The sequence below is a fragment of the Rhinolophus sinicus genome, linkage group LG13 (assembly GCF_036562045.2).
Source record: "Rhinolophus sinicus isolate RSC01 linkage group LG13, ASM3656204v1, whole genome shotgun sequence".
NCBI classification, from domain to species: Eukaryota; Metazoa; Chordata; class Mammalia; order Chiroptera; family Rhinolophidae; genus Rhinolophus; species Rhinolophus sinicus.
This window is the reverse complement of record NC_133762.1, coordinates 13,053,893-13,066,297: the sequence shown is the minus strand read 5'-3', so window position 1 is coordinate 13,066,297 and position 12,405 is coordinate 13,053,893. Positions and strand designations below refer to the sequence as shown.

General features: G+C 43.6%; 2 protein-coding genes across 6 annotated transcripts in view; both read left to right on the top strand.

The window, feature by feature from the left end:
* Positions 1–12,405, top strand: part of ZNF774 (zinc finger protein 774) — a 68,182-nt gene that overhangs the window by 55,229 nt on the left and 548 nt on the right. For all 5 annotated transcript variants that reach the window (XM_074317586.1, XM_074317585.1, XM_074317584.1 and 2 more), the window contains one exon: positions 2,292–2,390. The gene's annotated coding sequence lies outside the window, so the exon portion shown is untranslated. The remainder of the gene's footprint in view (positions 1–2,291; positions 2,391–12,405) is intronic.
* The window catches only part of IQGAP1 (IQ motif containing GTPase activating protein 1), an 82,946-nt gene continuing 81,478 nt past the window's right edge, over positions 10,938–12,405 (top strand). Inside the window, exon 1 of the mRNA XM_019716106.2 lies at positions 10,938–11,096. Within this exon, the coding sequence (XP_019571665.1) occupies positions 11,042–11,096 (55 nt within the window). The 5' untranslated portion in view covers positions 10,938–11,041. The remainder of the gene's footprint in view (positions 11,097–12,405) is intronic.

Genomic DNA, 12,405 nt, shown 5'->3' with positions numbered 1-12,405 from the left:
GTATCTGCTCCATAAATCTCAATGACAATAATGAGAATGATAGGGCCAGCCCTGTGGCTCAGGCGGTTAGAGCTCCATGCCCCTAACTCCAAAGGCTGCCGGTTCGATTCCCACATGAGCCAGTGGGCTCTCAACCACAAGGTTGCCAGTTCGATTCCTCGACTCCCGCAAGGGATGGTGGGCAGCGCCCCCTGCAACTAAGATTGAACACAGCACTTTGAGCTGAGCTGCTGCTGAGCTCCCAGATGGCCCAGTGGGTTGGAGTGTGTCCTCTCAACCACAAGGCTGCTGGTTTGACTCCCGCAAGGGATGGTGGGCTGCGCCCCCTGCAACTAGAAATGGCAACTAGAAATGGCAACTAGAAATGGCAACTAGAAATGGCAACTAGAAATGGCAACTGGACCTGGAGCTGAGCTGTGCCTTCCACAACTAAGACTGAAAGGACAACAATTTGACTTGGAAAAAAGGCCTGGAAGTGCACACTGTTCCCCAATAAAGTCCTGTTCCCCTCCCCCAGTAAAATCTTAAAAAATAATAATAATAATAATGAGAATGATAATCTTTGTCTTGAGAACATTTTGAAGAATAGGGATTATGTACGTGAAGAAAGATGGGGAACTGGTTTTGGACAAGGGGAGACAAGCAGTTTAACTGAAATTAGAAGGTAAAGAGTTGGGAGACCAAGGGGTAAGAACGTGGACGTTGTCCTCTGTGAATATTTCTCAAAGTCTGAGCCAAGGGCCACCTGCTTTCATAGTCTTACCTGGGTGCTTGTTCAAAATGCAGGTCTAAGGGCCCCATCTCTGACTGAGTTGGTAAATTCACATATTGGAAAAATCGCCTTCAGGGAAAATGAACAAACTTCAGTTATATGCATCAACACAGATGAGCCTCAAAAACTGAATATTGAGTGCAAAAAAAAAGACAGAAAAATATACGAGGAAAGGTCAAAATGCAATCAAGATAAAAATAGGCACAACTAAACGCTATATTACTTGAGCAACAAGAACCCAATATAAACTGTCCTGAAAGCAAAGGATTTATCAAGTTCAGGGTAGAGGTTAACGGCAATAGGGGAGAAGAATGCTAAGTTTCCATTTCCTAATCTGGGTGCTGAGAATACAGGGTTTTAAAAATTATTCTTTAACATGCATTATTTATATACTTTTTATTTACTTCACAAGAAAAAAAATCAAAAAGGACATAGGAAAACAGAACACTCTTCCAGAGACTGACCTTTTCCACTTAAATCTCATATAGTTGAATTATACTAAGGGAAAAAAAAGACAATTCAAGTGCCCGGTCCTGAACAGACAGCAGACTAATCCCTTCCAGTCTTTCTCAATCACACACACACACACACACACACACACACACACACACACCTTCTCATTTTTCCTTCAGCTAAGAAACAAACCTTCCCCTTATATAGTACAAATAAATGTCCAGAAGATTGCAGGCCCACCCTTCTATAATCAGCCAAACTTGGACCTCCCGTGTGAATGCAGGATCCCTGCTACATGAACAATGCACTTGTGAACACTTTTTTTTCCTCCCTGAAAAAAATGTTTCCTCAATTTAGATTATTTCCACAGGGTGTGAACATTTTTATGGCTCTTGATATTTGCTGCCAAATCGTTTTCTGAGTGAACTGTAGCAGTTTACAACACTACCAGCAGTAAATAAATGGATACCAACTTCACCACACCCTCTTCCTTGAAAAAGTTTTGCTAATTTGATAGGATTCTTACATATTGTTTTTGTTTGCATTTCTTTGATTAGCAGTGAAGCTGAACATTTTTTTCACGTTAGCTTCTTTCGTGTATATCTTCTGTGTGTCATGTGTGCACTGAGTATAGGATCGGAATAAAAAAACTTGACTTTTTGGCTTCAAAAAAGTCAAACTTACTTTATTTCCTGCTCCCTTCTTTTCCCCTCACTGCTTTTTTACTTTTTCACTTCATAAGTAATACATGTTCATTTTAGAAATGTCAGGGAATACAATTAAGCAAACAAAAAAAAAGTAAAATCACCTATTATCCCACCTTCCAGAGGTAACTACCACCATTTATTGTACCTCCTTTTAAACATTTTCTCTAACAAAATATAAATATATCACCTAACCTGTCTGAGCCTGTTTCCTCATCTATGAAAAAAAATGAGAATACTTGTCTCCCAAGTTGATAACTAAAAGAGCTGGTGTATATGAAAGTGATTTATGAAGTTCAGGGTGTTATATAAAAAGAAGTTGCTGCCCTTCTGACATAAAATACCTTTACTTTGCTAAACAGAATGATGACGCTGGTTCCCTGATCAAGCCTGCCCTCTCCAGTACAATTTCTTCTCTCTAGAATGACTTCCTGCCTCAGTTCTTCATACTGACTGAACAGGTATCCACTCTATTTTTTTAAAAAAATTCAATATGTAAGATATACAAAAGGTATAGAGGGTAGTGCAAAGAACAATCATGTACCTACCACAGAGCTTAAGAAATAAAATTTTGTCAACTGAAAAGAAATCTTTTTACTGATATACTTAAAGGTTCCTGTGAACGCCTCCCCAGTTGCAGCCTCTTCCCCAACCCATATTCCCCTCTCCTGAGTTTGGTATTTCTCATTCCTATGATTTTACATTTATTTATGCATTCTCTCTCTTTCTATATGTTTATGGAGAGATATTGATATGGATTCCCTAAGCAATGTATGACATTGATTTGCATAGGCTTGTTTAAACTGTATACGAATGGGTATCAAGGTAAATATTCTATATTTCCCCCCTCAATATTACGTTTATGCGAGTCACTCATGTCAGTACATGCAGTTGTACTTCGTTCATTTCCTTGCTTTAATATTCACTACATAATCAAACCACAGTTTATCTGTTTTCCTGATGATGGCCATTTAGATTATTTCTGGGTTTTGTCATCACAGGCATTTCTGTGATGAACATTTTGGTTTTCTCCTTGTGTACGTGTGTAGGAGTTTCTCTGGGTGTATATACCTGGGAATGGAATTCTGAGGCTATAGGTTAAGTGTATCTTGCATATTTGCAAAGTATTCTCCTAGGTAGTTGTACTAATTTCTATCCTCATCAGTAGTGTATAAGTATTCCCTTCACTATTTCTTCCTTGTCAACTCTTAGTTTTGTCAGACTTTAAATTGTTTCCAATCTGATTGGCATGGATGACATTGCACTGCGATTTTAATATGCATCTCTGATTAGCAGGGAAGTTGAACAACTTTTACAAGTTTATCGGTTGTTCATGTTGCCTCCTCAGGGAATTCTGTGTTCATAAAGTACCCATTCTTCAAAGCCCTTTTAAAACACTCCCGCTTTATGAAATATTTCCAGATCTCCTCCATTAAACTGATGGAATCTCCTTTGGATGTCTATAACCCTTTCTACATCTTGGGTTACACTTACTTTTTATTTCATCTTGGACAGTCAATTGGGTATTTGTCTAAAGGGCAGGGACTATGTTTAACTCAACTTTATGCCCTCGCTAGTACCTAGTGCAAAGCCAACATTTAATAAATCTTTGTTGAGTCAAATCATACCCCTCCCCTGATTATAAAATCCTACAGAAGAGAGTTGACTCTCCTTAATGAGAATTTAAGACCCTTACATGGGCTCTGGCATCAACTTTCCCTGTCCTCTCTCGTCTCCTGATATGACCCTGCCTTCTGCCCCAGATACTAGATTCTTTGTCCACAATGAGGTCCTAGTCTGCAAATGTTTGGCTTTTCTCCCTGCAGCTAGGATGGCAAGTCAATCCCACCTGTTTTAGCTGCCCATCAGATTCTTTAAGAGACATTCTAAGGATCCTAAAGCCAGAAGCTTGCTTTTATTATTGAGCAGGGCTTTTCCTCTTTATCTGTCATTTGCGTACTAAGTACAGGTTAGCCATTATGACTAGTAACCCATTGTCATCCTGTAGATGTTTAAATGCATGCCATGAGAGAACCCAGCCCATGCAGGCTCGTCTCAGGATCCAGTTCTGTGAAGGAGTCTGGTGTTCTTTCCCCACCTGCCTCTCTTTTTGCATACTTTGATCTGGCTCATGGTTCCTAACTATGTCTCTTGATGGGTCCTTATATCCATCCTTGAGTCTGCACTAGTGCCTATGGTCTATTCTAACCCCAGCCCAGAAACTAATGCCCCAACTCCATTCTGTGCTGACTTCCCAGCTTCCTCCCACAACTTCCTGGAGGATCTAGGGAAGAATCTGTTTCTAAGCTCGTTAAAGTCATTTAAGTCATTGACAATCAAGTTAGTTGCTGTTGTAGAACTGAGATCCCTGTTTCCTTTCCGGCTCTGGCCAGGTGGTCACTGTCAGCTACTCAAGGCTGCTCTCAGGTCGTTTCCATGTGGTCTCCTCCTTCTTTAAAACCAGCAATGAATGGCCCGTCGAAGTCTCTTTGACTTCTGCTACCAGCTAGGGAAAACTTTCTTTTAAAGGGCTCATGTGATTACCTGAATAGTCTCCCGATCTTAAAGTCAACTGATTAGTAACCTTAATTACATTGGCAAGATCCCTTCCAAACAGTACCTAGACTGGTATTCGATGGAATAACCAAGGATTGGAAATCTTGGGCAGCCATCTGAGAATTGTGCCTACCGCAGCATAGCACAGTCCCCTGCAAAGCTATCCCTTAAGGTCCTTGACATTTGATCTTCATGAGTGTTGAGAAGCTGTCGCCTTTTTTACACGACGCAGATATCCAAACTTATCCCTATATACTCTCATACAAGACAAGCGATCAAGTGAGTCAGAATGTTACTATGTGTCCTAGGGAATCCATCCTTCCAGAAAATTTCTACATGAACTATATAAAAAACAAATTTAAAAATTCCAACAGTAAGGATGGTACATTGTTAACTATTCACTCTGAGTTTATTTACCAAAATTTCTGTCTTTGAGGTATTAATGGCCTGTCTGGGCAGATGGTAAATAACTACAGGTAAATAACTACCGTGGTACCTCGGTTTTCGAACGTCTCCGTTGACAAACATTTTGGTTTACGAACGCTGTAAACCCAGAAGTAAATGCTTCAGTTTTCGAACACGACTCAGAAGTCGAACATGTCACACGGCTTCCGCTGAGTGCAGGATCCTGAGGCGTAGCTGTCGGCTGTTTTTGAACGTTTCAGAACTCGTGGATTATGTTCGAAAACCAAGGTACCACTGTAATTCTAATTCAATGAGCTAAGTGCCAGATAAGGTCACACACTTCCTGGAATTGAAGACACCTTTGATTGTGGGATACAGCATCACATTCTAACAGCTTTCTGGACATTAAGAATATCCTCTCAAATGTATATGTTTAAAAAATCTTGATTGACAGTAGCAGACATTTATCACTGGAATTACTTCCTAGCCTCTTTAACTCAATGTTGGAGCCCAGCATTTTGTGAAGAGTCTAACTTTATTGGGATCCACTCAGCCATTTGTAAAATGTGAATCTGTCATCAGTTCTAACTCTGAAAGTTCTTTAACCTTTTCTGAGAATTTAGTTAAACTCACACATCTGCAAGCAATGACAATTGTTACTTTTTCATGGACTTCTGTCTCTGTCTCTATCTGGTATCTGGCTAGTTCCTTTTAATACTGATTTCAGAAATATTCTTTTTTTATTTTTTATTTTTTATTAAATTTATTGGGGTGACAATTGTTAGTAAAATTACATAGATTTCAGGTGTACAATTCTGTATTACATCATCTATAAATCCCATTGTGTGTTCATCACCCAGAGTCAGTTCTCCTTCCATCACCATATATTTGATCCCCCTTACCTTCATCTCCCACCCCCCACCCGCCACCCCCCAGAATTATTCAAATGTGAACAAAAGTGGGGCTTATTTTTGAAGAGGTATGGTTTCTAAAATGCTACTGGGAAATAAATGAGGAAGTGAATAATTTAGCTTGGGGAAGGAGGTGACATTTGAGTTGAGTCTGGGAAGTTGAGTAGGAATTTCCCAGGTAGATAAGAGGCTAAAAGATATTCCAGGACCAAAGAAACCTCTATTTTGGTGCTTATCTGAAGCTATCCTGTTAATATTACTCCATTCCTGTGAGTCTGTAAATTTTCAGGTCATGAACCAATTCTATCTCCCCAAATTATTTCTCCTTTTGATTTTTATTTATTTTTTTTATTTTTATTTTTTAAAGATTTTATTGGGGAAGGGGGACAGGACTTTATTGGGGAACAGTGTGTACTTTCAGGACTTTTTTCTAAGTCAAGTTGTTGTCCTTTCAGTCTTAGTTGTGGAAGGCACAGCTCAGCTCCAGGTCCAGTTGCCATTTCTAGTTGCAGGGGGCACAGCGCTGCCCACCATCCCTTGTGGGAGTCAAACCAGCAACCTTGTGGTTGAGAGGACACACTCCAACCCACTGAGCCATCTAGGAGCTCAGCAGCAGCTCAGCTCAAAGTGCCGTGTTCAATCTTAGTTGCAGGGGGCGCTGCCCACCATCCCGTGCGGGAGTCGAGGAATCGAACTGGCAACCTTGTGGTTGAGAGCCCACTGGCTCATGTGGGAATCGAACCGGCAGCCTTTGGAGTTAGGGGCATGGAGCTCTAACCGCCTGAGCCACCGGGCCGGCCCCTGATTTTTATTTTTTCATTTCATATTTACCAACTTTATATTTATAGTTAACCTACAAAATATTATTTTGAGTAGCTCATTGTAGAAAACTTGGAGAAAGAAAATAAACCCCGCACAAATCCACTATAAGTCCACCACCTGGAGAAACTACTGTTAATATATTGATGTATATGCTTCAAGACTTTTTTCTATTCATATGTGCATCTATATCTATATACTTTTAGAGCAAAAAGTGCTATCATATATATGTGTTAGTTCATAATTTGTTATTTTCATTTAACCATCATCTTAGAAGTATTGATTGTTGTTTGCCGACCCAACCACTGGAGGAAGTAATGCTCAGCTCACAGTTTTCTACGGCTGTATCTCCTACCACAGAGATCACCCAGGGAGTGAAACGATGAGCTGGGCCAATCAAATGGCACGAGGTTATGGAATTGGGCAACTGAGATTATCCTCAATGGAGCTGATGGTGTAAGGATGCTATGGCTTTGACTTAAGGCTATGGCAAGCCAAATAGAAACCAGGGTTTTGGGGGAGCAGAAAAAAATTGAAATGGAAAAAGAAGTCAAAGAGAAGAGGGTAGAGCAGACCCATGGAGAAGCAAAGATGCCCAGAGGGACAAACAGACAAATCCAATGCCCTCAATCTTTCATTCGACCTGTTTTTTGTTGCCCCGGTTCCAGTCCATATGCATCTTTAATATAAATGCTTTTCTTTTGGCCTTTTTTCCTCTAGAGGTAAAACAGGTGGGTCTCTATTCCTTGTAACCATTTAACCTGACTAGAACCACACATTGTCACTGTTATCACTGTATGTCATTCCATTGTGTGGATGTGCCATCACTGATTTAAAAATCCAGTGATGGGTGTTTAAGACATTTCCAAGGACCATCTTCATCACTAATTTTTGCACTTTACAAAACAATTTCATTATGATCAATTCTAACAGGTGGAATTCCTTATTTGAAGGACAGCTACATAATGCTAAGTTGGACATCAGAAAGCTTGCGTCAATTTACAGCCCACCAGCAGGGCACGGCAGGGGTTGCTTTTGCAGCCCTTTGCCAATAATATCAATGAACAAAACAAGACAAAACAAACAAACAAAAAAGACGTTGCTACTCTGACAGGCGAGATGTGGTAGGCGGCCAGTTATGATCTTAATATGCATTTCTCTGAATCTTGTGTTTACTGACCAGACATGAGGGCTTTATCGTTAGAGGGACCTGGGTTTGTGTTCCAGCTCTGCCTCTTGCTGTGTGGCTTCAGTTGAATTACTTAGTTCTCCATTTTCTCATCTCTAAATTGGAGATGATAATAGTTCTTATTTTATAGGATTACTACAAGGCTCAGATAAGAAAATAAACACAAAACATTTAGGCCAGTAAGCCTCAGTACACTTCAGTTACTGTACCTATGAAGAATGACTTAATTTGTGACCATCAGATAAAGCTATGTGAGATATCTGAAACTCACTGGGATGTTGATTTAAACACCTGTTAGAATTGTATGGTTCTAGGAGTAAGAAAGAATGCAAAAGCCCAATAGGTTCATAACCTTTATCATTAGAGAGGAAATACATTTACCTATTTGGCTAGCACTCATTACAAAGGTCTTTAGAATTAAAATAAAAACATATGTACATATCTTAAAAGCCAAGAAATATGAAATAAAATCAAAAGATAAACTGTGTAGGTAGGATTTGCAGGTTTCTAAGAGGAGTCAGAGGATGAGGCAATGAAAGATATAAAAGACATTTGGGACACTGAGAAGAATGGCTCTGAAAGTCTGCATCTCTAGGACTTGTCTGGTAGAAACCGCTGATCAAAAGTAATCTGAGGGCCGGCCCGGTGGCTCAGGTGGTTAGAGCTCCATACTCCTAACTCTGAAGGCTGCCGATTCGATTCCCACATGGGCCAGTGGGCTGTCAACCACAAGGTTGCCGAGTTCAACTCCTCGACTCCCGCAAGGGATGGTGGGCAGTGCCCCCTGCAACTAAGATTGAACACGGCACCTTGAGCTGAGCTGCTGCTGAGCTCCCAGATGGCTCAGTTGGTTGGAGTGCGTCCTCTCCAACCACAAGGTTGACGGTTCTACTCCCACAAGGAATGGTGGGCTGTGCCCCCTGCAACTAGCAACGGCAACTGGACCTGGAGCTGCGCTGTGCCCCCTACAACTAAGACTGAAAGGACAACAACTTGAAGCTGAACGGCACCCTCCACAATTGAGATTGAAAGGACAACAACTTGACTTGGAAAAAAGGCCTGGAAGTACACACTGTTCCCCAATAAAGTCCTGTTCCCCTTCCCCAATAAAATCTTAAAAAACAACAACATGGTGATGGAAGGAGAATTGATTCTGGGTGGTGAACACACAATGGGATTTATAGATGATGTAATACAGAATTGTACACCTGAAATCTATGTAATTTTACTAACAATTGTCACCCCAATAAATTTAAAACAAACAAACAAACACAAAAAGTAATCTGAATTGCCCAGGTTGGAAACTGTCTTTCTTAACAGCTGTCTTTCAACTCAGAGAATCTTTAGAATTAAGTATAGCACAGCTTAATAAGGTAAGAACTATGGGATTAATATGCTTGGGTTAAGAAGAAATATGTGCATATTTTACATTTTATACACTTGCAATGTTTAAGAAATTTGGCTTATTAGAGTTACAGCCCTATAACTCTTATTTTAAATGTATATTTGAGTTAGTTTTAGACAAGATTTTCAGTTGAAATCTTGATAAGTTTACACATGGAACTGGCCCATCTAACAAACTTTAGATTCATTATATTTGTAAGTTTATCTGATTTATAAGTATTATTAGGCCTTGAACATGTTCTAGGTCAAACAATTGAAGAAATTAAAAAGAAAAGCTATTTTACGTTTATAGACATGATTTTAAATGTTTGAAGATGTTGAATTAACTAAGCTTGTGAATTGAACCAAGAATTATTAAAAGTTTCTGAAAAGTGGTAAAATATACTAGACTTAACTGAACACTTCTATTAATAGAGAATACAGCAGGAGCAGGCTCAGCGTTGGACACATTCAAGTGTCTGCGGGATTCACAGATGAAAATGCCCATTACACAGTCAAAAATACTGAGTTGGGGCTTTGTGGAGACAGAACCCCAAAAAGCAGTTTCCAGGCTCTCAGCCTCACATAGAAAGGTGCTGGCTCAGGTAGTAAATGGCCATCAACTGTGATGGGATGGCCATCAGCTGTGGCTAGTTGGCTGTCAGCTGTAACCAGTGAGCCATTGGCTACTAATATAACTGCTGTGGCTACGCTAGCAGAAAGAGAAAAATGGGGGCTAGCAAGAAGATGGCGGCTGGGCTGGCAAGCGCGGATTGCTGTTAGGATGGCGGGTTGTGGACAGTGTGGATCCAGCCTCCAGTGAGACTATAGTGCGGCAAGCGAGAATATACTAGTATGACTCCCCTATCTATGGCTCCGTGGGTGTTCCTTTTTGGCCTCACCATGTCCTGCGTTCTAATGTGGGGAGCGGGACCAGAGACCCCGCCGGATGCCCGCCCCGAACGACAGGCTTCTACAGGTCTGGTCTGGAGGTACACAGATTTAGGGCTCGTCAGCAGTTTAAGGCGAGCATGGAAGTTACTCAGAAAGAGTGGACAAAGAAAAACCGGAGGAGGGCTGAGGACAGAATTCCGTCGAGTACCAATTATTTTAAGAGCAGCGCACAAGGTGCAAGGGGAAGAGCCATACCCAAAAGGGACAGAGTCCCCTACAAAGAAGAATTTGCAAAGATCAGTGGCAGGGACTCAAAGGGAAGGAAGTTTGGACCAGCACAGCTCTCCTGCTTCAGTCTTCGCTTCGCTTCTCAAGTACTAGGGGTTTGAGCAGTTCAAAACTGGCGAGTGCTGGCGAATCTAGGAGAGAACAGGCCAGACGGCGCTCCCTTATGGCAGTGTGGGTCCTGCTGGGTCAAACAGGAACAGGGTGGGCCACTTCAAAGGACGCCCTCCTAGAGCCCTTTGGTGCAGAGGAGTTTAGCTTGGCAGGCAGGGGAAGGGAGGGAGCCTACGGTTTTTATTTCAAGCCACCGACAATGGCAGTCCGTTCGAGGTGCGGACTGGCCAGCGGCCGGGGAGGTTAGGGTTCCAGGGCCCGGGTGGGCCTTCCTTGAGAGCAGAGCTGTACGTGAGCGCGGCCTCCGCCTCCTTCCTACCACCTCCTGAGGGCGTGGCGGACGGGGGCGTGGCTAAGGGCGGGGCCGGCTGGATCGAGCCCCGCCTCCTGCAGCTCCCGTCGGCGCGGCAGGGCGGGGCCGCAGGGCGGCGCCGGCGGCGCGGGGCGGGGCCTCGGCGACTTGGATAGCCCGCGCACTCTACAGCAGCTGCCGCTCTCGCCGCCCGCGCCTCTAAGGTCTCACCGCTTCCTTAGCAGAGACCTGGGCTTGTCCGCCATGTCCGCCACAGAAGAGGTTGACGGACTGGGAGTATCCCGGCCACACTATGGCTGTGAGTGCGGGGCTCCGCGGCGCGGGGGTTTCGGGGCTGGGCTCTCTGCCTCCCGGGCGCCGTTTTCCCGGGGGCTTGGCGGGGCGGGTGGGGCAGGGCGGCTGTCGGCCGCGCGGACCCGGAAGAGCCGGGGCGGCGGGCGGGAGGGGTGGCGGGCGTCGAGGCCCCCGTTCCGCGCCCCCGGCCTCCGATGCGGCGGGGGGGCATCCAGGCGGCCTTCTCGCTTTAGCTCAGGCGCTGAGGTTGGAGGGCCCCACCCAGCGCCGCCCGCCGCCCAACGAGACCGAGATTTTAGGGGACGGCCTAGGGTGAGGTGGCAGGAGGACTGTGCAGGGCGTGTCCCGAGGACCCGAGACTGGAGACCGGGGCTCTGCTCATGCTTGGTGGGGAGCGGCTGCCCTAGTGCTGCCGGCGAGCAAGACCCGGGGTCCAGACCTGCCCGGTCCCAGGCAATCCGAGGTGCGGCCCTGGGCAAGTCACTTCAGCTTTCTCGGGCTCAGTTCCCTCGCCAGGATTTCAAAGTTAAAAAAATGAAAAAAACACCAAAAAACAAAAACGCTCTGACTTCCTCATTTTCTGTAGCTGTCCCTGGGACGTCATTGACCTGCAGGCGAGATAGTTAACCGCTGGCCAAAGGAGAGCCCATTGGCCTCTCGAGGTTTTTCAGTTTTATTTTTTATCTGAGCATAATGTTCTGTTTTTAGGATAATTTCACTCATCAACAGTTATATGTGAGCTATTGTGTTCCATTTGTGAAATTAAAGGTGAGTTAGACCAGGCCCTGCCTTCAAAGAACGTTTTAATCAAAGAGACAGGTGCACAACTCAATGATAATAAGGTATAATAAAGATAAAAGATGGGTGAACTAACTTGGCATAAACAGTAGAGTGGGTGAGGAGACGGGCTTGGGGAAGGGAGGGGGCCCACAGGTAGTGATTTAAACAGAACCTTGAGATGTGTCAGGTTTGACAGGGCAGGGTGGGGCAAGAGATGTGACTGAAGAGGGAAGAGCATGAATTAAGGTATTAAACAGTAGAAAGGCACTGTGTGTTGGGAACTGAGTGGTGTGGAGTGCACAGTGGTGAGCAGAAGGGCAGGGAGAGGGAGAAGTGTTTCCAAAAGTAGTTGGGGCTAAATTGGGAAAGGTCTTGAATACCATTGGAAGGAATTAGTAATTTATTCCATACCTTGGGTGCCTAAGCAGGAGGTAGATTGCTTCAAGGTTAAGCTCACAGGTTTTTGAGATAGACTGCCTAGATTTGAATCCAGGCCTCACCACTTAGCTGTGGGGCTAAGATCACCCAGCCTC